This window comes from Fukomys damarensis, unplaced genomic scaffold (assembly GCF_012274545.1).
Source record: "Fukomys damarensis isolate Sample0158 unplaced genomic scaffold, DMR_v1.0_HiC HiC_scaffold_39, whole genome shotgun sequence".
NCBI classification, from domain to species: Eukaryota; Metazoa; Chordata; class Mammalia; order Rodentia; family Bathyergidae; genus Fukomys; species Fukomys damarensis.
The window spans coordinates 14,754,376-14,782,046 of NW_022900951.1; the positions used below are offsets into that span (position 1 = coordinate 14,754,376).

Sequence of the window (27,671 nt, forward strand, 5' to 3'; positions counted from 1 at the left end):
ACCCTGTCTTTTTTTTTTTTTTTTTTTTTTTTTTTTTTTGGTACTGGGGATTGAACTCTGGTCCTTGCACTTGCAAGTACCATGGCTTCTTTCACTCAGTATAATGCCTTTGAAATTCATCCAGGCTGTGTGTATCAACAATTCATTCCCCTTTATTGCTATGTAGTATTCCTTTGTATGGATATCCCAGTTTGTGGTGTCCATTCACTCACTGAAAGACATTTGGGCTGTTTTCTGCATTTACTGTATGAACCTCTATACAGATTTTTGTGTAAATAGACAATTTCATTTCTTTAAAGTAACTACCCGAGAGTAAAGTTGATGTCATATGGAAAGAATATGTACAATTTTATAAGAAAGTAGCAAATTCTTCTTTAAAATTGTTGTACCACTTTGCATTTACTGGCAGGGTATTAGAGTTCTAGTTGTTTCCTTTTCCACCAGCACTAGGTTTTGTTTTAGTATTTTAGTTTTTTTAAGTACTAGGAATTGAATGTTGGGTACTTGAATTGAACTACATTCCTAGCCTTTTGAGATAGGATCTCCCTAATTTGCCGAGATGGGACTTGAATTCGCAATCTTCCTGCCTCAGCCTTTCAAGTGTTGGGATGACAGGCATTTGCTGCTATGCCTGGATTGTTTTTGTATTTAAAAAAAATTTAACCATACTTAATAGTTGAATAGTATTATCTCATTGTGCTTTTAATTTGAATTTTTTACTTCCTTGGATTTAGTCTGAGGGAGCTGAAGAAAAGGTAAACTCACTGCCAGTTCAGTGGTACTTCGAATTTTGCTCTGTTTCTTTAATCCACCTTCTACATTATTTACTTTTCAGAGTATTTGTGTTACTTATTGCCATATAGCAACGAACAAAAATTTTAGCAGCTTCAAACACACATATTTATGATCTCATAGTTTCTACTGTTGTGCAGCAACCCAGGCATGGCTTACTGGGGCCCCTGTCCTTCAAGATCTGTCATGAGCTGCTGCCATCAAGGAGTTGGCTGGGCAGCGGCAATCTGCAGGCTTGACTGAGGAGGGATCCATTTCTAAGATTATGTGGTTATCGACACCATTCAGTCCCCCATAATTTGTTTGACTGAAGACCTTAATTAGCTCTTTGCTGGTTTTTGGACAGAGACTTCTTGGCCTTTGCTGGCGAGCCCCTCCAACATGGCAGCTTACTTCAGTGAAAGTATGCAAGCCGTGAAGGCAATAGTGTCTGCTAGCAAGACAAAGTTACAATCTCTTATAATCTAGACACCATTGCCATATTCTATTAATTACAAGCAAGTCATGAGGTCCAGCCCACACTCAAAGGGTGGGGATCACACCGGGTGTGGATTGACCAGTGGGAATCACCATAGGAGATTGCATCTTAGAGTCTGTCTGTTACAGCCCACAAATGGCTGCTTCATGGATTCTGGACAGGTTTATAGCTTCATTCCATAGGAAACACAGGGTTAAGTGGGTAGATGTTCTTAGCACACTGAAACCGTCTGGGAAGATGTGTGTGTGTGTGTGTGTGTGTTGCTGGGGATGGAATCTAGAACCTTATGCATACTAGGCAAGCATTCTATTACTGAGCTATACCCAACACTTTCTTTGGATTTTTTGATCATGAGCCCCTTGCACTAAAACTTTTTTGAGAATAGACCCTTGACACAGGCATATTCATTTATTCACAGCTAAAGGTACTGAATTCATATTGGTTTTCTCTTGTCCAACAGATGTCTGTACATCTGCTAGAAGGGCAGGTACCCCAATGTTGGAGAGTTAGGAAGTGGTTGGATATGATTGCTTACCATTGACTCTAGCACCAGAAGGCCAGCTGAGAGTTGCCAGAGCTGGAAAGCCAATCTTGTCTGAGCTTCCCTGCTTTGTTGCTAATGGGTATTGAGGTACCAGGGGCCACAAGCAGACATATTCCTTAAATATCCCCCATCAAGAAGATCTGTGCATATTGCTTTTTTCTTACATTCTATGCCCCAATCCAGCTGGTGTCCTGATATTCTAGCATACTCCCCAGTAATGATCAATAATAGGTGCTTCCTATTAGAAGTACTTTGGCTTGGCTGGTTCCAGGAAGCTTGTGAAAAGGACAGCTTTGTGTGCAATGCTCTCTCTCTCTCTCTCTCTGTCTCTCTCTCTCTCTCTCTCTCTCTCTCTCTCTCTCTCTCTCCCTTGTGAGATAGCCCTTTCTTTTTCCTCTGTCTTTGCATAGTTTGTTACTACCACAGACAAACCAAGTGTCCTGGTTTAGATTTCCTCAGTAGCAGAGCCTGAGGCAAGTATTTGACAAGAAATTGATTTGGAAGGTGAAGGCAAGCCATTGGGGAATGGGGAAGTGAGAAAGGAAAGAGAGGCTGTGAAGAAAGGGTAGATTCAGGCAGCAGAGATGGAGACGCAGCCAGTTTTCCATTCTGACATGCCCTCTACCTGCTCTAAGGCTAACTGTGGCTTTATGAGGAATGCAGATCATTCTGATTTTTAGTTTCTCTCTCCTATTTCACATTCTTGTTAAATATGTAGACTATACATGCTTATGAGAACATCCTCTTCTCTCCTCCTCTTTTCTTCTGGCTAATGTCTGTTCAGCCATCAGGTTTGTGTGACACTTCTTTGAGAAAGCCTTCTGTCATCTCTACTTCTGGGATAAAGTTCGTTCTCTCTGTTCCTGTAACATCTTTCAGGTGGACACTAGAGAGTCTGCCATATCATATTACTTTCATTTATTCATGTAATAGATACTGCTTATATGCCTGGCATTGTTATAAGTGCCTGGAGCTTATAATCCAATAGGGGTGACCAATTTTAACAGGTAATTTTGTTTGTTGCCATTTCTTATTTACCTGTGTGTGTTTGCCTCACCCAGTCATGTACATTTTTTTCACTGTTTGTGTCCCGCCAGTGTAGCTCAGTGAACATTTGTTGAATGGACTGGAGAAGCACAAAGCACCTTAGTGAAGGATGATATGGTATTGCCATGCCATGGCCTTTTCCGGAGGGAAACTGATTTCTCAACTTCCCTATTGGCTGTTTGCGTATGAGGATGTGCTCACTGAGAGATAAACTGACCCCTCTGACTGTTGGGGGAACAAATCTGTTAATGAGTGATTTCAGCACCATTTACATGACTTTGTCTATTCTTTCAGTTTTTAGACTAGAAGAACACATTCCTGCTCAAGTACAGAAAGCCAGAGAACATCCAAGAAAAGACTAAAATCTGAGTTTTGCAAACATATGAGGTACTGATCCAGGAAATATAGTGTAATTATTATAAGAAGGGGTTGTTGTGTCAAAGTGCCAAGGTTCAGAGCCCAGCCCTACCCTTCATTTACCATTGAGTTGTGGTTCCTAATGTGTAAGTAGGGATAATAAAGGTACAGTGTATGCCTCATAGGATGGTGTGTGGATTAGATAAGATTAACACATGTGAAATTAGTAGGTACGAGAACACAGTAAGTGCTCAATAGATGTTACTATCATTACTATGCTTTGTTTATATATAACAGTGTTTGTTCATTTAGCAAATGGAGGCTGGCTATAGGACTCCTTGTGGTGCTCAAAGTAACATCTCAGTGTTCTTTGTACAACACAAAAGGTGAAGTTCATTTAAGGCAAATTACAAGCCTTAAATTATATCAAGGATACAGCCAATATAATTCATTATCCATAGGCTGGCCACTAAAATAGCCACCTAGATCTTGAGTTCTTTCTTTCCTTTCCTTTCTTTCTCTAATGAATCAAATATTTGGTGAGTGCCTCTTATGCATCCATTGCTGGGGATGCCAAGAGGAGTGCAGTGGGAATTCCCTTTTAAGATTTGGCATGTAAAAAGGCAAATTACAGCACCCTTCGGGCTCTATAATTGGACACACACATGACTTTGAGAGCCAGGATACAGACTGACTAATTCCCCTTTGGTGATTCAGGAAAGACTTCACACAGAGGAGGTGACATTTGAACAATTGTGTCTCGACATAGCCATTATTTAATCACTGTGAATTGAACAGGTTTGTGTCTGGAGAAGCCAGCCACAGAGCCACATTGTCCACTCTTTTAGGGAAAGCCTGGGTAACTATGCTATCATTTACAATGTGTGTGGCAGCTTCATCAGATCCTTGTCTTGATGTCTCTGCCATGGAAACCTGTGAGGCAGTATTGTCTCATAATGAGGCCCTCTGGTAATATTTAATATGCTAATGAAGTACAGAGCCCAAAGCTCCCTTCCAGTTATTTTTAAAGGGACTTCATTCGATTAAATAGCAAAGTAGGTAACCATTTTGCTAGCTCTCCTCTGGCTGTCAGTTGCAAAGAAGGATAGGGCTAAAGAGCAGCTTGGGTGGGGTTATAAAATGGTTACGCTAGAGTCCTGTAAATTCTGGCTGGCGAACCCTAAAGATAGAAAGCTTGAAAACACACATGGTGTGTAACCAGCTGGGAAGAGTTTGGGGAAGAAAACTGTCGGTGGTGCGACTATAGTCAGCATGAGACTCTGGGAACAAGACCACCCCTGGACTGTGTTGAAAAATAGCCAAACTGTGGCGCTTGGCATCCATCACTGATATGGGCACTGCGAGTTTCCCCATGTGTATTCCTCCTCTTCCTTCTGAAACTCAAGTCAACTTTATTTTTCCTTTCTGCTGATGAAAGGAGGTGAATCTTCCTTTCACAGGTAGGTTCTCCAACAAGAAGCTTGTCGAATGGCTAGGGGAGTACAAAGTCACATGAATGAATTTTCAGCACTGTGCCAGTGGCTGCTCCCTTAAATCCATGTCTTTCTAGTCCTAATGATATTTTGCTTTCCTACTTCCCCTAATTGTACCTAGGTTACCAAAATGTTTTCTAAAATTCATCTTCTGTCAATCCTAAAGAGTGCTTTTCTCCCCTTCGTTTACTGAACTTCTCTTTTCTACTTTGTACTGATGTGGATGATTTCTACAAACAACAGCCTGCTCCTGCCTGAACAGAATGTGGTCCCCTTGGAAGCAGTCATGTGACTGCTAAGACTGCAGCCCATTACTTGAGCATATCTCTTTATCTCCAGGCCAGGAACAGAGAGGAAGGTTGGGTCAGAGAGCTGCAACTCATAGGCCAGCTCAGCCTCTCTGAGATCTGTGTCTGTGGCAGGAAAGCAAAACAGCCAGGTACTGTTCTAGTTGTTTCTTTCTCTTTGTGTGTTTATTTAAACAGGAGCGCTCCTTGCAGAGATGTGAGGTAGGTGGGAGGGGGAGGGAGAGAGAAAGAAGTTAGGGGTGCTCCAGAGAGAGCTGAAATTATACCTTTATTTCAGACCTCCGAATTCCCTCATAGAGAAAGCTTTTTCTCATCTTTTCTTTTTTCTCCTAAAACATCTGGAGTGAGGGAAACCTCTGCACTGGCAAGCATAAGACACAGGTAATGTGTTTGTCCTCAGGTACTCTGGGAAAGCTGAACTCTACATTAGAACCATAGTTTATGCGGCAACAGAAGAGAGAGTGTGAACACCTTGGAGTATATTTATTTCTTAGCAATTTCTCAGAATTTTTTTTTTTTTAGAGATGCTGATTATAAGTCAGCTGTCATCATTAAAAAAAGGGCACACAGGTGACTTTGCAATCTGAAGGGCCATGGCCTATTTCAAATTTAGTTGGCATTTAGAAAAACTCTCACTTAGGTGAGAGCTAAGGAAATGAAGGATAGGACACTTTGAGAAACCGTGCTGGGCAAGAGGGCCTGCATGGGGTAACCCCCGAACTCCAGCATACAGTTTCTTATTTCAAAATCTTCCTTTAGCTTCTTTGGCGTCTTGTAATCTTAGAGGACCATAATCTTTTAGTGAGCGTTTTTGTTCTTTAAAAATTAAATAGAGCAAGTCTTCAGTTCCATCACTCATCAGCTGTGTCAAAGAGTATGCTGTTTCATTTCTGAGCCTCAGTTTCTTCATTTGTAATGTGGAGGTGATAATACTACCTTGGGAGTTTGCTGTGAAGATTTACTGGAATAATAGAAATATAAAACACTTACTGTGCTGTGTGCATAATCGTCCCTTAACAAAGAGTCGTGATTTTAGCTGTTATTGTTATTACTGGTATAGTATTTTTTCAGATCTTGGAACTCTGGGAGGAGGGAGGAAGCATAACTCTTTGTGGATTTTCAATTATCCCAGAATTTACAGACTTGCAATGGGTATAGTCTCTGGGAGGCAGCAAGGAAGGGGTTCTGAAGAAAGATACTTGTGTAAAGACAGTATGGGTATCCACTGATGCATGACTTTTCCTAACTCATCCATTAAGAAGAATCACTCTTTGTTCAAGCCAATTTTGCCCACCACTGAACTCCGCACCAAGTCCTCTGTACCTTCAGCATGGTATGCACTATTATTCTTGTTTGATCAGGAGGAAACTGAGGTACAGAGAAATTAACCACAAGCTGAGAATTCAAACTCTGGTTGTCTATTCTAAACTCAAGGCTCTCCTGAGCCAGGATTAGGCAGTTAGAAATGACAGTTGTTCTCAAGATACTTTACCTCAAAAGGATCTTTTCCTGAGCTCTTTGAGAAACCATAGTCAGCTCTGTTTTAGAGATTCATAATGCACATTGATCTGTTGAAAGCTCTGAGAAGTTCTGCAGTAAAGGAACCTGTTTAACCTTACCACTTCCAAATTTCTCAGATAGTGGGACCCTTTTTGCTTTATTCTTAGAATCATAAGCCACATTGACAATCATGCATTGGAAAACTTGACACCAGACCAAGTTATTCCTTATTACAATCATTTCTGGTGTACCAACAGACATCTTCCAGTGCTTGGTATAGTTTCTCCCCCTTTCCTATATTTTCATTTGATGAGACCCAGTAAGAATCACCCATTCAGTCTTATTCATTTGTAAGACTGTTTTTATTCATTTAAGCCCCCAGGCACGAGCAAATGTTGCAGTGTTCTGTAGGAAGAAGGGTGGTAGAAGTGCCCTCTCCAGTCCAGCTTTCTAGATTCCTCTACCCTACCCTATGCCCCTTAATTCTATTTAGACCACAGACATCAGGCTGTAAAACTCCTATTTCAAGGAATACATATATTAAAAAAGGCAGAAGATGGCTCTGACAAGGTGTCTTTACCTTGTGTTAGCGTCTGCAGTCCGAGGCAGAAGAATTAACTACTCATGGTCAGGGTTGCTGAGCCAAGGTGTGGGAATAGGATAAAGATGCATTTTGAAACCAAATAATGCTAAGAATGAAAAAAAACAACTGGGGGAAGCTGGGCTAGCATTTGGAGAGTGCTTCAGCAGTGGAGGTTAGGCTGGCTCCAAGGGCCGTCTTTTGTTCTTTCTTTGTGTTTTCAGCTTTGGAAATGGAAGTGTTTAGGATAAAAAAAGACTGAAGAACATCAAGCAGTTCTACCCTCCAGTCCCCCTACCCCATACATGCACAGTAAAAACCTTTTAGTTGAAGCCATTCCTTTTGCAGATTGCACGTGAGTGCCAATGATGAGTCACTATTTCATATTTATGTTTTCAAACCATCTTTGTTATATATCGGAAAGAACAGCAGGCCTGGGCAAGTCACAAGATGTTTTTGTTTGTTTTTTGCTAAGATCCATCCTAGTGGTTCATGTGTGATGAGGATACCTGGGGCCTTTGAGATCCATGCAGAAGCCCCCACCTCTTGAGCCTTGAAATAATTTGTTAGTAGGTTTGATGCTATGTTAGCCCTCCTGATGCTGACGGAGAGTGGGAATGAAAGAAGCTTAGATTTTTTCCAAGTACTGGAAAGTCTACAAGTCATCTTCATCAGCTTTCTAGTCAGTCAGAGGCATCCTCAAAGACACCACATAGGCTGTTGACAAACCTATTTCCCCTTCTACTCAGGTCTGAGTTGGGCAGCATATCACTTTAATCAGCTCATGCTTTGTGAAGAACTAAAAAGAAGCAATCCTTTCTCTTTTTCTAACCTGTTGTCTGTGAGGGAAAAACAGTTTAGAAATAACATAATAATTAGTAATATAACAATTCTAATGGCCAATTATTTTTCTAATAGACAACCTAAGAATTTTAGAACTATTATCATTTCTTTCCATCATGATTTTTAAAAAGTCATTTAATCATTACCTATTTTCTGCTTTTATAAAAGGCTTTTATATAATCAAATAGCACGTATCTCTGCACAAAATGAGACACTAATGACTTTTAGCAATTCATTTTTTAAAGGGCTCTGGCTTAGAAATATTCATTCCTTTATTCATTTATCCATTCAGCATTTATCAAAAAATGCTATATGAAAGGCACAATGTAGGTGCCAGAGATTCAAGGGGTTTTAAAAAGAAAGTTACACATGGAGCTAACAGTCTAACAGAAATATACTCAAGTTTAATGTTTTATTGGTTCTTAGTCCCATCCTCCCATTGCTTGGAATGGAACCCAGGGCCTTGTGCAAACTGGTCAAGTGCTCTACCACTGAGCTATATCTTCAGCCTTCCTAGTGAATCTTGTATGTGAAATTCTGTTTGCTATGTAACGAATTAATTGAGTGGTGGCTGAAAACAAAATTCCTTTAGAGAGACATTGCTTTTATTTTTCTGGAAAAAGAAAATCAAGATTAAAATATGTTATGGCTGTGTCTACATATTCCCCCAAAGCTTCATGCAGTCATAAGCGGGGCTTTTTCAGAGGTGGCTGAATCTAGAGTGTGTGATTGGTTCCTGCTGTTATTCTAGGATTAAGGGTGGATGATTACTAAATCAGTCCATTGATTGGCTTGTATTGCCCTAATTATGGTATCCTGGATACAATATGAGGGACAGAAAGAGGCTTGCCTTGTCCTTTGTTGCTTTGCTACCTTCTGCCCACAATGAACTGTTTCTCCTCTGCAATACCTCCTTGACTTGGAGCCAACTCTTATGGAATAAAAGCTTGACAAACTGTGAGCTGAAATAAATCTTTCCTCCCTTAACTTTGTGTGTCAGGTTTTTGTCTCAGAAATGAGAAAAGTAACTAAGACAGAATTTGGTACCAGAGAAGTGGGGTCATTGCTGTGACTGTACCTGACCATGTGATTCAGGAGCCTGTGGAACTGGCTTGTGGAAAGTTTGGAAAGGTTCAGAGATGCTGGATGAGAAAGTAGAGCTAGAATGGATTAGGCTGTACTTGATGGGAGATTCAAGAAAGCTGATACAAATCCTGCCAGTAAAGACCAGGCTTGGGAGGTTTTTCCTGGGAAGAAGGACCAAATTGGCTGTTAGACTCCAGACAATGTGTGTTATACCTTGGCCTAAAGTTTGTCTGCATTTTGCTCTTGTCCAGAGACTTTGCCTGAGACTTAGATTAAATCTGGCAGACTATTTAGTCTTGCAGAAGAAATTTCAAGGCAGTCTAATGTTGAGGTTGTGGCTTAGCTGCTTCTGGGGGCTTTTAGCAGGATCTATGTTGAGAATCAAGGGGAAAGAACCCAGAAGAATGACTTAAAACATCTGAGTTTGGCCAGAAAGGAAACTGTAGTAAAGCTGTGAACTGCAAAGATAGAGCAGAGGATATCTTGATTGCTGAGAAGGAACAGAATAGAAAAGATGGCCTGAGGGTATCACAGGAAGCAGCAGGACACCACTCTTTGCAGCCTCTAGATTGCAAAAGGGAAAGACTTTGCTTTGAGAAGAAAGTCCTAGAGCACTGTGTTCCAGAATGGTGGTGGCCTAGGGAATTTGCTCCTTGGGATTTGGCTCATAGGTGCTTTACCCCTACAGCCAAAAGAGAAGGAAGCCTGGCTACTGCTCCAGCTGATGGCAGACCTTGGCATCATCTACATGGTGCTGGTTTTAAGTGCAGGCAGAATGCAAGAGCTGTGGGGTCAGGAAGACTTCCACCCAGATTTCAGAAGACCTGAGAGGCCAGGCAGTAGCCCCTGAGAATGCAGTGTGTGAAGCTGTGAGTGTGAAGTTGAAGGTGCAGTGGAGACTCCAGAAATTTAGAGAAGCCAGGAATGTGGTCATCTGAGGAAAACTGCAAGGAGGGTGCAGAGCTGGCCCAAGAGAGAAGCATGGGAGCTACTACCCCTGGAAGTGTTGTAGGAGCAGAGCCAGCCAAGCCCTTTAAGTTCACCTCTTGCTATAGGTTGCTTCAGATGCTGGATGTGGAACTACAGGACTTAATATTTGTCCTGCTGAATTTTAGACTTGCTTTGGTCCCATTCCTTTGTTTCTCCTTACTTGTACCTTTTGGAATGGTAATGTCTATCTTGTGCCATTGAAGTTGGAAGTATTTAACTTCCTCTTCATTTGTACAGGAGCTTGCAGCTAAGAATTTGCCTTCAATCTCAGAGGAAACTTTGGATTTGGACTTTTCAGCAATGCTGAAACTGTTATAACTTTGGCAACTCTTGGAGGTGGACTACATACCGTTTTCATAAAGAGATGTACATGAGAATTTGTAGGGTCAGGGGTGGAATGTTATGGCTTGTGTCTAGATGTCCCCCCAAAGCCAAATACAGTCATAGGTGAGGCTTTTTCGGAGGTGGCTGAATCTAGAGTGTGTGATTGATTCATAGAGCAATGCTAGGATTAATGGTGCTAGGATTAAGGGTGGGTGATTACTAAATCAGTCCACTATTGATTTGGCACTGCCCTAATCCCTGTATTCTACATACAATATGAGGGACAGAGAGAGACTTGCCTTGTGCCTTGTTCCTTTGCTACCTTCTACCTGCCATGAACCGTTTCTCCTCTGTGATTTCACCCTGCCTTGGAGCCAGCCAATTATGGAGTGAAACCTCTACTAACTGTGAGCTAAATAAAACTTTCCTCCTTTAACTGGGTGTTGGGTATTTTGTCTCAGCAATGAGAAAAGTAACTAAGACAAAATATATCACTTCTTGTCCAGTCAGTGTTTGTTGCCAGTCAATGCCTAACTCTTATACTTCAGAAAAAAATAGTATATGGATAGAGCCTGTATTAGTAACTTCCCCACTGCTAGGATGAAATACCTGACAACTTAAAGGCAGAGAGGCATATTTTAGGTCATGGTTTTAGTGGGTTCATTCCATGGATGGCTAACCTCCAATTATGGCATGGTATAATTGCATGGCAGAGAAGAGCTGCTCACCCTATGGTAGGAAGGTAACAGAGAAAGCTAAAGAAAGCCAGGGACAAGAATGTACCCTTCTTGTTCATGCCTCCAGTGACTTACCTCTAGCCAGGACCTACCTTCTAACAACATCAATAGATCCATCCACTGATGAGTGTAGCACTCCCATGATTCAATCAACTTCAAAAAGCCCCATTTCTGAACACATGAGGCATTGTGAGATACTTTAGATTTAAACCATAACATTCTGCCCCCCCTCCGAGCTCATATTCATTTCATTATACAAAATGCATTTTGTGCACCTCTAACAATCACCAAAGTTTAACAGCTCCAGCATTGCTGAAAAGTCCAAGTAAAGTCTTTTCTTAGACTCAGGGAAAACTCTTTCCTATGAGACCCTGTAAAATTAAAAAAAAAGTTACATATTTCCAATATACATTGACACAGGTTAAGCATTCTCATTCCAAAAGTGAGGAATAAGGAAATGGAAAGGAATCAGACAGAAAAATCTGAAAACTGGCAGGGCAAACATTAAGTCTTGTAGTTCCATGTCCAGCACTCAGGGCAAGTTATGGTGAGATTTGAACTGTAAAAGATTTGGTTTGGGCAGCCCTACCACTCTGGACTTGCTGATTGCAGCTCACATGGCTTCTCTCTTGGGCTAGCTTTTCTCTGCAGCTTTCCTCGGCTGACATTCAACATTCCACATTGCTAGCATCCCTAGTATCTCCAAATTTCTGGGGTTTCTTCTGCACCTTCAGTTTCACTCTCACAGTTTCACATATTGTTCTCTAAGGGGCACATTACCTGGCATCCCAGGCCTTCCTTTGAAATCTTAGTGGAAGCCTTCATGACCCTATAACTCTATTCTGCATGCTTGAAAAACTATTACCATGTGGGTGATGCCAAGGTCTGCTGCCAGCTTGAGTAGGAGCCAGGCCCCAATGGATCATGGCTGAAGGGGCCACTGAGTGCCTGGATGGCTGAATTCAGGGAACAGTTCCTTGGGTTGGCATGAATGAACAGAGTACCCTGGAGCTCTCTTCAAAGGAGTTTACCCTTTTACACCTTGAGCTTGTAATGGATGGGTCTGGCCTTTTCCTAACTTTCAAGGCATCTTTCCTATTGTCAGGACGCAAAGTACTTGGTTTCTTTTTAATGGCTCTATTCTTTTTTTTTTCCTTCATTGAGTTTATTGGTACATTTTAGGTATACAGTAAAGTTACATTCATTATTGGGATCTTTTACCTTTAGGCTCTATTCTTTGCAGTAACTATACTCTCTTTGGCCCCGACTTTGCATGTACTTCCTTTCTGGTCAAGTTGCAAAATTTTTGCATCTTTTCACCTCTGCTTTTGCTTCTGATTCTCACTATAGATCTGGTTAAAAGCATCCAGAAGACCCATACCAGAGCCCAAACATTGGGCTGCCTTGAAATTTCCTCTGTCCAATCAATTAGTCCACCATCTGTAATTTCAGTCTCTTGCAAAGTCTCAGGACAACGTGGGCAAAATGTAAACAATTTTTTTTTTGCCAGAGTATAACGTATGTGGCTTCTAGTCCAATTGCTAATGAGGCCCTTATTCCCAACTGAAACCTCTTGAGCTTGGCCTTTTCTATTTGCATTCCTAGTATCAGCATTCTGGTCTTCGGACCTCTGACCAGAATCATTCATCAGGCTCTTCTTACAGCATTCTAAGGCTTTTCTAGACTGCATCTCCCAACCTTTCCACACTCCTCCCACAAACCAGCTCCAGAAACTTTTGAACCACATGGTCAGGTACAATCACGTCAAAGACCTCACTTTTCCTGGTAGCAATTATCTGTGTTAGTCTTTTTTTTTTTTTTTTTTTTTTTTTTTTTTTACAGTACAAAATACCTGACACAGCTTAAATGAGTAGAGGCTTATTTTGACTCACAGTTACAGTGGGTTAAGTTCATGGTATTCTGGCTCCAAGACAGATATGACATGGTGGAAGGACATGGCGGAGGAAAGCTGCTCACTTCATGGCAACCAGGATCGGGGGGAGAAAGAAGAAGAATTAGGAGGAAAAGGAGCTAGGGATATACAAGAATATCTTTCCAGGTCATGCCCCCAGATACTTACCTCTAACTAGGCCCTGCCTCTTAACAGCACATTTAGCTATGAAAGACTCACCAATAGATCAGTTCATAGATTAGTGCCCCCATGATCAAAGAACCTTCCAAAAGATCCACCTCTGAACATATGAGAATTTTGGGGGACACTTTCAATCTAAACCCTAACAGAGCCCAATGGAGATATAGATACAGGGACAGGGTGGGATCAGTATTTCTCAAAGTGGGTTGTGGAGACTCTCTACATCAAAGTGTACTGAAGGATGTACTCTATCTATCTATCTATCTATCTTTCATTTATTTTGAAGTGTTGGGATTGAACCTTAGGACCTTGTGTATGCTAGGCAAATTATCTACCACTGAGCTATATCCTCATTCCAAGTCTGTATTTTAAATGCAGATTTTCAGGCCTTCCTTTTTTTTTAATTGAGTATTATCAGTAAAGCCTGGTAGTATGCATTTTAGACACTGGCCCCCTTCCCAAGTTGGAGATCTGGACATCCTAGGCACTTGGAGAATATCACTAGATCTCAATGAATTATTTCAAAGGGCAATGAAAGAATACATATATACAAACTCATAGGCACTGCAAATGACCTTTGAGAAATTACTAAGTATAAAAATGAGTCAGTAGTGCCCCAATTTCATATATAAGAAAATACTAGATGCCAGATGCCACAGATTTATAAGCTTGACTCTGAAAAAATTCATCTTCAAATACATAGAGTCAAAGAATTTCTAGGAAAATGACTACCAGGAAGCATCATGGGTTCAATAAAACTTTGTCTCTATTAGAAATTGTTAAACTTTACTAGGAATAGGAATTATCTGGGGAGTGTTAACACCATCTTGATACTCAATTGCCACTCAATTCCAATTACATCAGAATCTCTAGAGATGGGGTCTGGGAACCAGTATTTTTTTAACCCCCCAGAAATTGATCTAATGAGGAACAGGTTGTGCACTGGGAATTTTATGAGCTCTCTATATGACTCTAATATGCAGTAGCTTGACAACTGTAGATCTATATTATGTTAGGCAAGTTGCTTAACTTCCTTACATTTTGTGTAAATACTAGGTAAATTTAAAGGTCTCTCCCACCTTTAAACGTCTACAGTTTAAAAAAATTATGTCATGCAAACCCATTCCCTCTTTCTTTTCCTTCCTTCCTTTCTTCTCTACCTTCTTTATTTCTTCTCTCCATCATTTCTTCATCTCCTCCTTTCTTCTTCTTTCTCTTGAAGAAATGTGCTCAGAGAGTGTGAATGTAGTGGATATGTGTGACCATGAGGTGTGATCTGGAATCTAATGCCACAAGGCTTGTTTTTCCTTTAGATTTGGCTTTGTTAACATTTTTTAATCCATTTTGGTTTTTTTGAGACAGGGTCTCACTATGTAGTTGAGACTGACCTGGAACTCACTATGTAGCCCAGGCTGGTCTTGAACTCACAATGATCCTCGTGCCTCAGCCTCCCGAGTGCTGGGATTACAGGCATGAGCCACCATGCCCAGCTTTTTATCCATTTATAGATAAGAAAGAAATACCTACAAAATTTGTAAATAACCCCAAATTTAGGAGAATTAATTCAAAACAAAGAATCAGGGCTACCTCTGATCAGAAAATCTGTTTATTAAGATTATTATTGCTTTTAAATATTCCCATAGTTTAAATATTTTGGTTTTTGTTCGATGCTGAGAATTGAACTGAGGGCATCGGGCATGCAAAGCATGTACTCTGCCACTGAGCTCTGTCCTTAGCCCTATTGCTCATTTTAGTTTCCCTGTCTTCGGTTGAAACTTTGAAGCTTTTCATGTAGTAGTAATGGAAAAATGGACATGTTAGGTAGAGTCCAGAGTTAGTCGCTCTCTGTGTTCCTATCAAGAAATGAAAATGTAGTAGATCAATCGGGCTGATTTAGAACATCCCAAACTGATGAGATAGTATACAACAGAGAGGAATTTGTTGGAAGCCCGTGCAGTGATTATGGAAATGCCAATTCAGCAGCTTCACTGGGGACCTTGTGAGCATAAAAGGAGAGTTTGGAGGATCCTCAGCAGGGCCTGTGGAGCTAGTTTAAAAATGACAGTCACAAATTATGATTTCTAAATTTAGGGGAAGGTCTTGTGCCAACTTTTTGTTTTTTGAAACAAGCTTCAACTGATTGTGAGAAATATTGTCAAAAAACTCGCTTTGATTTGAATTGTGGGATAGTTGTTTAAATATGTTGTTTTTGTCTCACAGAAAGCTTCCAATTTGTGTTTTTAAAAGCCTAGATAGATTTAATTACTTTGAGTTTAAAGCCAAAACAATTAAATTATGTCAGCTCCTCCATCTTCCATTCTCTGTATTTCAATTAGAAAATTATAACTCTTACATTTCATTTTATTCTTGCTATTATTAGTGCTTAATTTTATACAGAACTTGACCTGACCTAGACATGGGGAAAGTATAATTTATATGCAGCAGAAAAACAATCTCTAACTGCTCAGTGGCTGCTGTGGTTTGAAAAATAAACCAGGATCAGATTATGTCTGGTCATTTTCCATATCACATGATGAACAGCAATTCACAAGGAGCATAAAATGTATCCTGCTGGGAAGCCCCTTGGTTCTCATGTTGTTAACTGTTGCTTTCCCTCCCTCTTCTGTTTTCCTTTTCAGAATCTGTAATTGAAGGGGATCAGCTAAGAGTGGCTCCTCAGCACAAAGAGGGTGACTTGTCACACTTCTTGGAATCAGCAGTTGAATTCTTGAACATAATATGATTTAGAAGCCATGGGCTGTGGGAATTCTTGCTTGAGCATGAGGAAGTCCGAGAGAGGTTAGTGCAAGGAATGTGCCCGTGTTTATGAATGAAAAAGAGTGAGTGAGACCCACTCACACTCACATTCTCCCCCTTTCTGATTTCCTCCCATCTTTCTCAAGCTGCCCTGTGTGATTTTGTATAAGACATCACCACTTGAACTGAAGGTGAAATACTGGGGGAACTACATGAGGAAAGATGGAGCTTTGAATTTATGATGTACTATAGTATCATCTAAGAGGTTTCTTATGTTTGATTTAATTTCAGTTAAAAATGTGCCAATATAAAATCCCAATTTATAACACCGTCATAGGGAACAAAAAAGACACTGTAAGGTATATGTGTTTCTTCAATATTTTTATAAATAGCTATATCCATATCTTTGTGACATTTAGTAGCATCATTAAATTTTATTCGATTTTATAACTTAATAATTACATTTTTTATATATCTGTTCAACACAGAGCCTCATGAGATTTGTCTCATGTTTTTAAAATATTCTAGGGAGAATTTGGGGATTGCTGGGTCATCTGTTTCTGAAAGTATATCATTTCTGAATAGGTAATACCCCGCCGCCCCCATATAATTAGAGGCTTTTCTATGAAGGTGTTTTTCATGGCTTCTAGAATCTAGTTGAGACTCACTTGAATGTTTAAGGGACATAGACTCTACCAGCAAATTAAAAAAAAAAAACGCAAGCTGGGACAATTATATGAATAATTTGCTCTTAAACTCCATTCCTCTGTTATCTAGGATGTATATAATTATCCCAGTTTCAAGTCCACACCTTGGTTTGGAAGTTTGTTCAGGCTGAAGGCAACACAAGAGTGTTTAGGACGCAGAGTACTCCATAGCCATAATGGTGAACCTATGGCACGTGTGCTTCCGTGAGTGTGCCCAGCCTTCTGCAGTGACGTCACGAGTTGTGCGAGTTGTTTTTTTCTAAACTAAAACCTCACTATCCAGGATTAATTGCAGTGTTGGCACTTGGTGATGAATAAGTGGGCTTTGGGTTTTGAGTTGCAGTTTGGGCATTTGTCTCTAAAAGGCTTGCCATCACTGGTCTACAGTTTTCTTGTGATGCCTTTGGTTTTGATACTGGGGTAGTCCTGATTTCATAAAACGAGTTGAAGAATATTCCTTTCTCTTGCATGTTTTAGAAGAGTTTGGGAAGAACTGGTATGAATTCTTTAAAAGTGTAGTAGAATTCATCATTGAACCCTTATAGGCATAGGGATTTTAGTTTTGTTTTTGTTGTTTTTGCGGGGTACTGGGCTGAGGATCGAACTTGGGTCCTTGCTCTTGAGAGGCAGGTGGCGGAACCCCAGGTAATGGGGATTTTCTTTGTGGGTAGTTTTTTGATTGCTTATCCTATTTCTTGTTATAACTCTATTCAGGTTTTTCCTTTCCTCTTGAGTCATTTTTGGTAGTTTGTATCCTTTTAAGAATTTATCCATGTCACTCATCTAAATTATCTAATTTGTTAACATATTCATATGCAAAGTATTTCTTTACAGTTCTTTTTGTCTTCCATTATCACTTGTTGAACATGTAAATCAAGGCTGTGATGATATTTAGAGCCAGTGTACTATGGTGGAGCTGACTGACAAAGCAGGAAAAGATATTCCTTAATACTAGATAGACCGCTAGAAACAGCAATTGAATTCTCACCTAGGTGCTACCACTTCCTAACTGTATTTTTGCTGAAAGCTGACACAGTGGTATGTATTTACGTTAATCTATAGATGTGCATTTTACTTTTAAAGTTTTTTCTCATTGAGAAATTTTGGAAAATCTAGAAAACCAACTGGAAATAAATAATATTCACTCATCATTCTACTTCCCATAGATAACAACTTCCAGGTGTCCCAACCCCCACCTTTGGTACAATTACTGTAGAGTTTTGATCAGCCTAAATATTGGTTTATTGTAGCCTCATTTGCTGCATTATGTTATGAATCATTTTAGTCATTGCTATTTCATTTAATGGATAGGCCATAACATATTTAAGTATTCTTCTAATATTAGATCTATTTTTTAAAAGAAAAAAAAAGAATACAAATAACACTTCAGTGAATTTCTTTATGCAAAACTGTTTCCTTATTTTGCATTGTTCCCCAAATCAGGTGATTTTATATGAAATTACTGTGTCAAGGGCTATGAATATTTTCAAAGTTCTTGATATAAAATAATAGCTATTATTTCCTGATTACTAACTGTATCCGAAAGAGTACTCAACATATTCTGCATAATTTTACTTACTTCTTGTAATAAACCTGAGTAAAGTATTATTTCTTTTTATATAATTGAAGCAACTTATTCTTAGCGAGGTACGTACCTGACAAGGTTATACAACTTTTCAACTGCCAGAGTTGGGGTTTGAGTTCATGGAATTCTGAATAAAAAATGTTTTGGCTGTCAGCCATCACACAGTTTTATGCTACCTCCTTTCATTTGCAGAGTGCTTGTATGGTCAGTCGGCCCCTTTTACACACATTTCATCTTTACACCCTTAGGAAGGGTCATTCTCTGCAGAAAAGGAAACACGCTTTGAGAGGCAAAATAATTTGTGGAAGAACACAGGAGTGGTAGCACCAAGGTGAGAGTTCGATTGCTGTTTCTAGTGGTCTGTCTACTATTAAGGAATTTTTTTCTTGCTTGGTCATTCAGCCCCACCGTAGTACACTGGCTCTGAAATATGGCAGCTTTGAGAAAGAGTAGCCTACATATAAAGTGAGCATTATCCTCTTCTTGTGGGGGAACCCACCTCCCTTCTAGAGAAATGGCATTGATCTTGTATTACTATTATTATTATTACTGTTGTTATTTTACTTCTTTTGTGATACAACAGGTGAAAGAACACTAACTGTAATTATTGAGTTTCTACTACATTTTTTATTTCTGAGCAAAATTTTGGAAGGGATCTCTAATGAGTCTTATTTTATAGATGAGGAAACTGAAACTTGAATTAAAAAACTGTCCAAAGTTATGCATCAGTTGGTGGTTGAACCTGAATTGGAGCCAGATCTGACAGATTTCAAAGTTCAAGTCACTTCTGATATGCTACTCTGACTTGGATAATTGGAATTTATCCACATAACAGAAATTAAACTTTGCAATTTCGTTCTCCTAAACTTCATTCTGCACTTAAAATTTTATGCTGATGGATTTTCATTTAATAGTCTATTGCCTCTTCCCCCCTTGGAACACTATGAGAACACTAATATACTTTCTCTTATTTCTTCCTTGAGATTGCTGAGAAATGCCTTTATTCAATTTATCTGAGTGCTAAGGGAGCCGGCAAAGACTGTACCTCTTTGGCCTTGAAGTCTGGTACTTAAGCTATGACAAACAAAATTTCTCTAGTGGAGACTGTTGTTATTAAGAGCATTTATTCTTTATTTTTTTAACCAAAAAATACTAAATTACAAACCAAGTGTTTGTTTAATTCTTGGTAGGATAGTTGGTAAACATCTAGTTGATTTGGTTGTTTAAAAATCTAACAATTAAATCATTCACAATTGCTTAAAAGACCCTTTCTGGCTACCGCCAGCCCATATCCTCTTCCCTTTCACTCCCAATGTTAAGTCCTATATTTCAATTCAGAACCTTCATGGAAAAACAAAGAATGACATTGTTTCCTTCACCTAAAGTGTTCCCTAGAGAACTTTCTCAAAGTTTAGAGAGTCTATTGCTATTCTACTCCGTTATTGGCTCTTTCCTCATTTATAATTTCCATTAAGCAGTCTTTACTGGCACTGTGGGATATAGAGGAAATCACTATGAGCTGGAACCTCTCATAATTTCCTCCTCAATGATATTCTGACATCAGAGAAGATGCTTTTTAAAGCCCTTCATCACTCAAAGATTAATCTGTGTGTTCTGTATCTGTGGGGGAAGGGGTGATGGGGGATCCTTGCTTTCCCCTTCTTCCTCTCCTGCTCACTCCCCTAGTTGTTGCCCATCAGTGCTTTGACAAGCTTATACTCAAGTAACTTTCCTCTTTCTTTTCTTTTTTGTTAAGATACATGTTTTCTCGTGCCATTTTGTTTTGTTTTATTTTCTCTGCAATTTAGCACTTTTGAAAATTATAAATCTACAAAGGGGATGAAAGAATACTACAGTATAATGAACACTCCTATGACTAGATTCACCAATTGCTAACATTTTGCTTGCCTGCCTGCCTGCCTTCCTTCCCTCCCTCCTTTTCTCCCTTCCACTCTCCTTCTTTTCCTTCTCCTCCTTCTCCTCCTCCCTACCCTCTTCTGCTGTCTCCTCCATGTGATAATAAGCTACAGACATTATAGTTTCCTCTATAATATCTTCATCATGCTTCTCCTAAATGAGGGATATTCTCTTATATAACTACAATACTAAATCACATTGGAGAAATTTAACATTGGTAGAGTAACATTATTTACATATAGATAACATTACATTCAGAATTTTCCAGTTGCCTATAATTTCTGTCTTCTGCCTCATCTATCTCAGCTCATAGAAAGTAATGTGACAAGCTCTTAAATGACCTCCAAGTCCAAAGGAACATGTTCAGTACTAATTTTGCTTTAACTTCCTGGCAGTACTTGGCACTCTTGCATACTTACTTCTTAAAATACTCATTGTCCTTGGTTTCAATAGCAACACATTCTCCTGGTTTTCTTTTTTAGGTCTCTGCTTAAACTGTTTATGCAGGCTCTGCTTTCTCCCCACTTTTAAATGTTGGAGTTCCTCTTGACCCACTTATTTTGTCACTCTAATGCTCTCCCCCAGATGATTTTAACTCCATGGCTTCAATTATCAATATGTCAAGATTGCTAAATCTTTATTTCAGTCCAATTTATGTGCTATAATCCTGGTTTATAGGGAATCACTTTTAAACGAGTACTTTTCTTTGTAAAACTGTTATCAGCTACTTAGGCTTATATGCTCAGGTTCATTTGCTCAATGCTGACCAAATCAAAGGAAGCTAATATTTAGGTAAAAAGGAAAAAGGATTTATTCAAAGCTAGCTCTGAGATGGAGGGACCTATTTGTCTCAAAACACCATCGAACCTTTTACAGGTGGGCAACTGTCTTTTATAGTAAGGGACAGAGGGGTGGAGGAGCACAAAGGGATAAAGCAAATCTCCATGCTTGCTTTATCACTTTTAGCCATCTTCAGTTCATTATCCCCTTGCTTGTGGAAAGGAAACTGGTTTCCATGCTTCCTGGTATCAGCATCTGCATATTTGGTTCGCTCTGGACTGAGAAGAGGTGAGGAAAGCTGTTTATGCCCTAGGCCCCAGGAAGCCTATTGTCTCTTAAGGGAAAAAATCTAACCTTTAAAGTTCCATTTTGCAGTACTGGTTACAAAAGGGAGCCACTTTCTTCATTTGAAATTATGATCCTTCTCAAAAATTTTTAACCATTCACTTCTTGGTATGAGATGTTGGGGGTAATGGAATCTCCTAGAGGTGGCTTCTAGGTTCTTATCTTGAACAAAGAATTGGACAAAACAAGGCAAAAGGTAATAAGGTTTGCATTTGCTAAAGGTAGGAAAACAAATGATCTCTACAGAGTGAGTTTGGGCCAAGTAAAAGTAGGGAAAATGTACACTCTACAGCCCGAGAGTAGACTACTGTGAAAAAGTGAACACAGTAGCACAGAACTCAATGCCAACTGTCCTTTTGTAACTCCCACACCTGAGGCTGACATCAGGCCTAGGTTGTCCTGTTGAAAACTTATTTGAGTTCTAGTGAGAAGAACTGAAGGCAGCACACTCTGGTTCCTTGTGCAGGGCTTTGGGAACTGTTCTGTCAATGTGTCCTGGGACTTTGCAATTAACAGGTCATATCCACTTCCCCAACCAGTCTGCCATGCCCTAGTCTTCTGCTTCATTAGTGCTTTGGCCTTGAGGCTTGAATAGGATTGATACTGCAAATACTCTTATTGTCTGTGTGAAAAAAAGAATAAAAGTCAAGCAAAAACTCAACAATCTTTTTATTTGGTATACTAATGAAATACACCTTTACCTTTTTCTTTATTCACTGTGTGATTTGTCTACCTTTGCTTTAAGATTTCAATTATTTTGAGACCCTGATAGGGCCTATTTAGATATCCATTCTAGAATTTTGAGTGTTTAGAAGGGATAAATTATTGCTTAAAGGACATAATATTCCATATCTCCATTTAGATGATTTTTACCAGCTTCTGATTCACAAAGAAGCCAACTTTATAGTTGGATCCTGCTGTTAGAAAGTCCTGTTATGAGAGGCATATTTCACCTTTGTAAGAAAGAGCCCCAATTGCCAGTTATTTTCCATAATAAGAACATTTACACAATTATGGTTTTATATTGTATCATAATAGTTTAGTTATTATGAATAGGCAGTCAGAGAGGCCTAAGAATGGGGTCAGAAAAGAAAAGAAAATAGCCCACCGAGGTTAAGCGCTAATTCAAGAGCTAAGTCAAGCTTAGAGATGCAAAGGTAAACACAAGAAGAAGTATAAAAGCTATAATAAAACAGGAAATAAGGACCTTTCCTTCCAGGAGGAAGATATGCTAAGTTAGTTAAAGGCTTTAACAGCGCCCCTCTACCCCAGTACTCAAGAAAACATTAAAAATGCAAGACAACCAGTTTCTTTTTGAACTCGTGAACTCATCTGCTTTGAAGCAAGCCCTCTTCTCCATCTATATATAAGACTGAGGCAAAGAAAATATGTTGGACTTCTTCTTCTCTTGGTAGGTATCCACCAAGAGTTTTATTATTTCTAATAAACGTTCTGCCCAAATTCCTCCTTTTGTCCAGAAATTTAATCTTCAATTTTTGGAGACAGGAACTTGGGTTTATACAAAATTAACTGTGTTATTATTAGCTTTTTTGCTTTTTTTCAGCTTTAATTGAGTTTATTGGTACATTTTAGGGATACAGTACAGTTACATTCATTGTTGGGATCTTGTACCTCTACATGACAGGTCTTGGTTCTCATTTTTTCTCCTTGTCCCTGCCCTCCCTTCACCCCTTCCTCCCCTCCCCATCTACACTCACTTTATTTCCATCTTTTCATTATCTCACATTTTTTTTCTTTTCCCTATTACCCTTCCCCTACCCATCCCACCTTCCCTACACCTTTAGTGCCTTTATTCCCATTTCACAATGTCAGTATTCTTATTAGGATCTTATGTATTATTGCAGTTTATTTGCACCAGAGAAACTATTCAGTATTTACACATGTGTGACTTATTTATTTCACTTAGGAGTATATCCTCAATATGTATCCATTTTCCTATGAATGAATCTATTTTCTCATTCTTTATGGCTGAGTAATATTCCATTTTATAGAAAAAACCACATCTTCTTTATCCAGTTTCCAACTGATGGGCAAATGGGCTGTTTCCATGTTTTAGCTATTACAAACTGTGCTGCTATAAACATGGGTGCGCATACATCACTGTGATGTGATTCTTTTAGTTCTTTTGGAAAGATACCCAGCAGCGGGATGGCTGGGTCAAATGGAACCTCTAGTCCAAGCTCTTTGAGGTATCTCCATATTGATTTCCATAGTGGTTGCACCAGTCTGCACTCCCACCAACAATGGAGAATGGTTCCTTTCTCCCCACAACCCCGCCAACATTCATTATTGTGTGATTTCTTGATAGCAGCCATTCTTTGTGGGGTGAGGTGGAATCTCAGTGTTGTTTTCATCTGCATCTCTAGAATGACCAGTGATGTGGAACATTTTTTCATATATTTATTTGCTGCTTTTACTTCTTTGTCTGAGAAATGTCTGTTCATTTCGGATGCCCATTTTTGAATTGGGTCTTTATATTTGGGGGGACTGATTGTTTTGAGTTCTTTATATATTCTAGATTATAGCCCTTTGTTTCTTAAGTGTCAGAATTAACTTTTTAGTAACTACAAAAGACAAAAATTAAATACTGATTGTATTTGACCTTGGGTGAGCAAATACAGATGGCAATATAACAGATTAGTAATTAATAAAATGGGAGACATAAAACAGAATTGAAGTCAAGATAGTTTTTATGAATAAAGATTAAAAGTCATTGTTGAATTGTTAGTAGAACATTTATGAGAAAATATTTTAATAATTTAGAATGACATTAATATTTTATACAACTAAATGTTTATATACTTAAGAATGTAATAGTTTTAAGAAATTAATATCCTGACAGACAATAATGATTCTTTGAGAAAATTGACAAAAAATAATATGGAAGAGTTACAGTTATTTGCAAATACAGTTACTTGTAAGGTACTGTTCTCTTGGTCTGAGTGTTTTATTGAGTTGGCCTGTGCTTAGTTACTTTCTCATTGCTGAGACACAATAGCAGACATCCACAACTTTAAGGAGGAAAGGTTCATTTAGCTCACAGTTTGTAGAGGTTTCAGTCCACAGTCAGGATCAGGGAAGAAAGGAGGGAGATAGAGCTTTCTAAGCCATGCCCAAGTGATCCACCTCTGACCAGGCCTCACCTCCCAACACCTCATCCAGCCACAAACTCATCAGTGTAATAATCCACTGAAGAGTATCATGCCCCCATGATCCAGCCATCTCCCAGAGGCCCCACCTATGAGTGTATGAGTGCATGCGGGGGCTATAAACTATAGAAGTTTATTATTTTGGTGTTGTATGGATGAATCTTCATGTTTCCTGAACTAGTGGCATAGCCAAGGATTACAACTGTAATGGAAACCTTCAGAAGATGGTTTTGGCTTTAAATGGGATGTTTAAAAATCCTAATCCTAATAACTATAGAAGGAATGAGTTGGAAAATGTCTTTTTTGTGACCACCATAGAAGTGATTGTTTTAAGCAAAAATTGGTGGTCATTTTGGAGAACAGAATGTATTCACAGTATCAAAGCTTGTTCCAGCAAGTTGTTTATTAGGTGAAAAAGAAAATAAAAGTACTCTGACAATAGAGAATTTCATGTGGATACCACCTTCAGTAACTGATCCAAGTTAGTATCGCCAGTAATGAAAGTGATTAGCATCATCTGCCTTTTGATGTAATGCATTTAGAAGAATCCATTGCTTATTCTGCCAAAATATATAATTTGAATCTAATCATGAGGAAATAGCATAAAGGTCCAAACTGAGGGATATTTTCCAAACAGCTGACCTGTACTCTTCGAAACTTTCATTGTTATTAAAGAGAAAGAAAGGCTGAGGAATTGTTTTAGAGTAAAGGAGACTAAAGGAATGGTGATGGTATGTGTGGAGAGAGAATGCATATATGACAAAATATTAATAGTTGTATTATTCTTACCACTTTTTCATACATTTGAAAAGCTTTCAAAGTATTAAGAATTCCTAATCTACCATGTCTGTGGTGATTGCAGTCTAGGTTTATGCATTTTGAGGTTCAGCCTGCTCTTGTTTTTGGTGTTCACTAAATTCCTTGTTTAATGAAGACATGAAGCATCATCCTTCATGTCTTCACTATAGGTGTAAATAACCTCAAAAGACCGTGGCATCTTAGATCTTCTCTTAAATTCCAGCACCCCATCCACCTCAAACTCAGTTGCTCACTCACATTTTCTGCCCCCATTGTCTACCTCTGAAATCTTCATGGTTATCATCCCATTCTCTGATCTCTTGTTCATCACTGAAACTTCTGAGCCTTAGACCCTTCTCGTGTATACCCTGTCTCCCAACCTCCTCTCGCCTTCACTTTCTCCCCATTCATCTTTCCTCAATCTTCTATTGACTCTCACTTGAACCAGTTAACAGAACATCCATAATAATAATATTTTAGGCTGTTTATAGAGAGGTAATAGGTGAAATTCTTAATGTTCTGGAAGCAATTGCTAGCAAATTTTTCTCATCTCTTTGATGGGAAAGCCAAAGGTATTAGTGTCTTGACTTGCATTTTCCTAAAGGAATAATCAAAGTTTATTAACTTTGAAGTCCTGGGGATCAAATCCAAGGCTTTGCACATACTAGGCAAGTACTCAACCACTGAGCTTCCTCCCCACAGCCTGATTTATTTACTTATGAGTAGCTGTTAGAATTTATCTTCTTTGTCCAGAAGTTGCTTGTTTGAGTTTTCAGCTTTCCACATCACATTTTGTCTTTGAATGATTATTTGCAGCTTTGCTATGTGCAACAATAGGTTGGTTGCAGCTGTGGCATTAAATGGCACATTTAATAGCACATTTAATGCGGCAGATGGAGGAATTAGAATATTTGATGATTGGAAAGGATCTTAGAGATCATTTCACCCAAAGCTCTCATTGTTCAAATGAGAAACTGAGGACCAGAGAGATTGTGATTTGCCTGAGGTTACACAGCTGGCACCTGCTTCAGTCAGGACCAATATGGAAGTTTTCTGATTATAATTTTTTTTCTCTCATTGAATTTATTGGTACATTTTAGGTATACAGTAGTTACATTCATCCCTGGGATCTTGTACCTTTACATGATCCTGATTATAAATTTAGAACTTATTTTCATTAACTTGTGTGGATGGAGTTGAGATAGGAGAGTAAGTAAATAAATTTATAGAAATGACCTCTAATTCTTGCCTTTTATAATGGGAAGGCCAGAGGTTTCTGAGAGTGCTAAAATTATGACCTATTTGTCAAGTGGAAAGTGTTAATTTAAAATATCTGTCATTATTTGGAGACTGAGCTTCATGCTTTACTTGCTTAAATATTTAATTAAGATGCTTTTCAGGGATGAGGATTTTGCATTATCCCTGTATCTTCAGGGATGTTGAAGTTTGTGAATGAGCAAACCACATAATGTCTTTTCCTTGCTTGCTGCCTATCTTAGTCTTTTTTCTGCTGCAATAAAATAATACTACAGTCTGTGTACATTATGAAGAAAAGACATTCATTTTTCTCAGTTCTGGAGGCTCGAGGTGTCAGGGAGGTCTTCTTGCTGCCTCATCTACAGCAGAGAACATCACATGGTGCGTATGCGTGTGTGTGTGTGTGTGTGTGTGTGTGTGTGTGTGTGTGTGTGTGGAGAGAGTGTGTGTGTGTGTGTGTGTGTAAAGAGGTGGGGGACATGCTCATTTTATCAGGAACCCAATCCTGAGATAACAAACCCACTCTCAAGATAACAGCATTAATCCCTTTATGAGGTAGGTAAGTGCCTCACAAAGCTTTTACTTCACGATAGCCATTACATTTCAACATGAGTTTTGAAGAGGACATTCAACATAGCACAGCCCAAGCAGCAGGACTCAGAACATCTCCCGTCTACTACACATGTGCTTTGAGCTGTTTTCCCAGTGAAGTTGGAAGCCTCAGTTGGAACAGCCACACACTCTTACAGGTGGCAGCTGTAGAATATGTGTAGACAAACACATCAATGAACCCCGCAGTCCCAGGCAGAGGTGAGCCATACCCTATTCTCATCATGCTCTGAGCAGCCAAAGTAATAGATGCTTTTCCTCCTCATTTAAAGTCTTTTGCCACTAGAGGATTCATTCTCTTTCCAGTTCATTTGAATTCCTTTTAATCAGCTCTATCACACTTGTGCCTCTGTGTCTTCCTGACAAGATGTCAGGCCCCTTAAAAATACATTAAATATTTGCTTATCCTGCTGCTTCCTCAGGAGACCTCTGCTAGCAGAATTTCAAAAGCAGAGTTTTTAAATGGCTTATCATTCCAAATATGGGCCTTGTGTAAAGAACTATCAAAGAAACTCCTATTTAAAAGACAAAAAACAAAACAAACCCATAAAACTACGAGTCAGCATGAAGACAAA

At 39.1% G+C, this 27,671-nt stretch overlaps 1 protein-coding gene across 1 annotated transcript in view; it reads left to right on the forward strand.

Annotated features, from left to right (window-relative positions):
* The window catches only part of Ppef1 (protein phosphatase with EF-hand domain 1), a 136,227-nt gene that overhangs the window by 19,495 nt on the left and 89,061 nt on the right, over positions 1 to 27,671 (forward strand). The window contains exons 4-5 of the mRNA XM_033760547.1: positions 3,156 to 3,248; positions 15,811 to 15,970. Of these exons, the coding sequence (XP_033616438.1) occupies positions 15,925 to 15,970 (46 nt within the window). The 5' untranslated portion in view covers positions 3,156 to 3,248; positions 15,811 to 15,924. The remainder of the gene's footprint in view (positions 1 to 3,155; positions 3,249 to 15,810; positions 15,971 to 27,671) is intronic.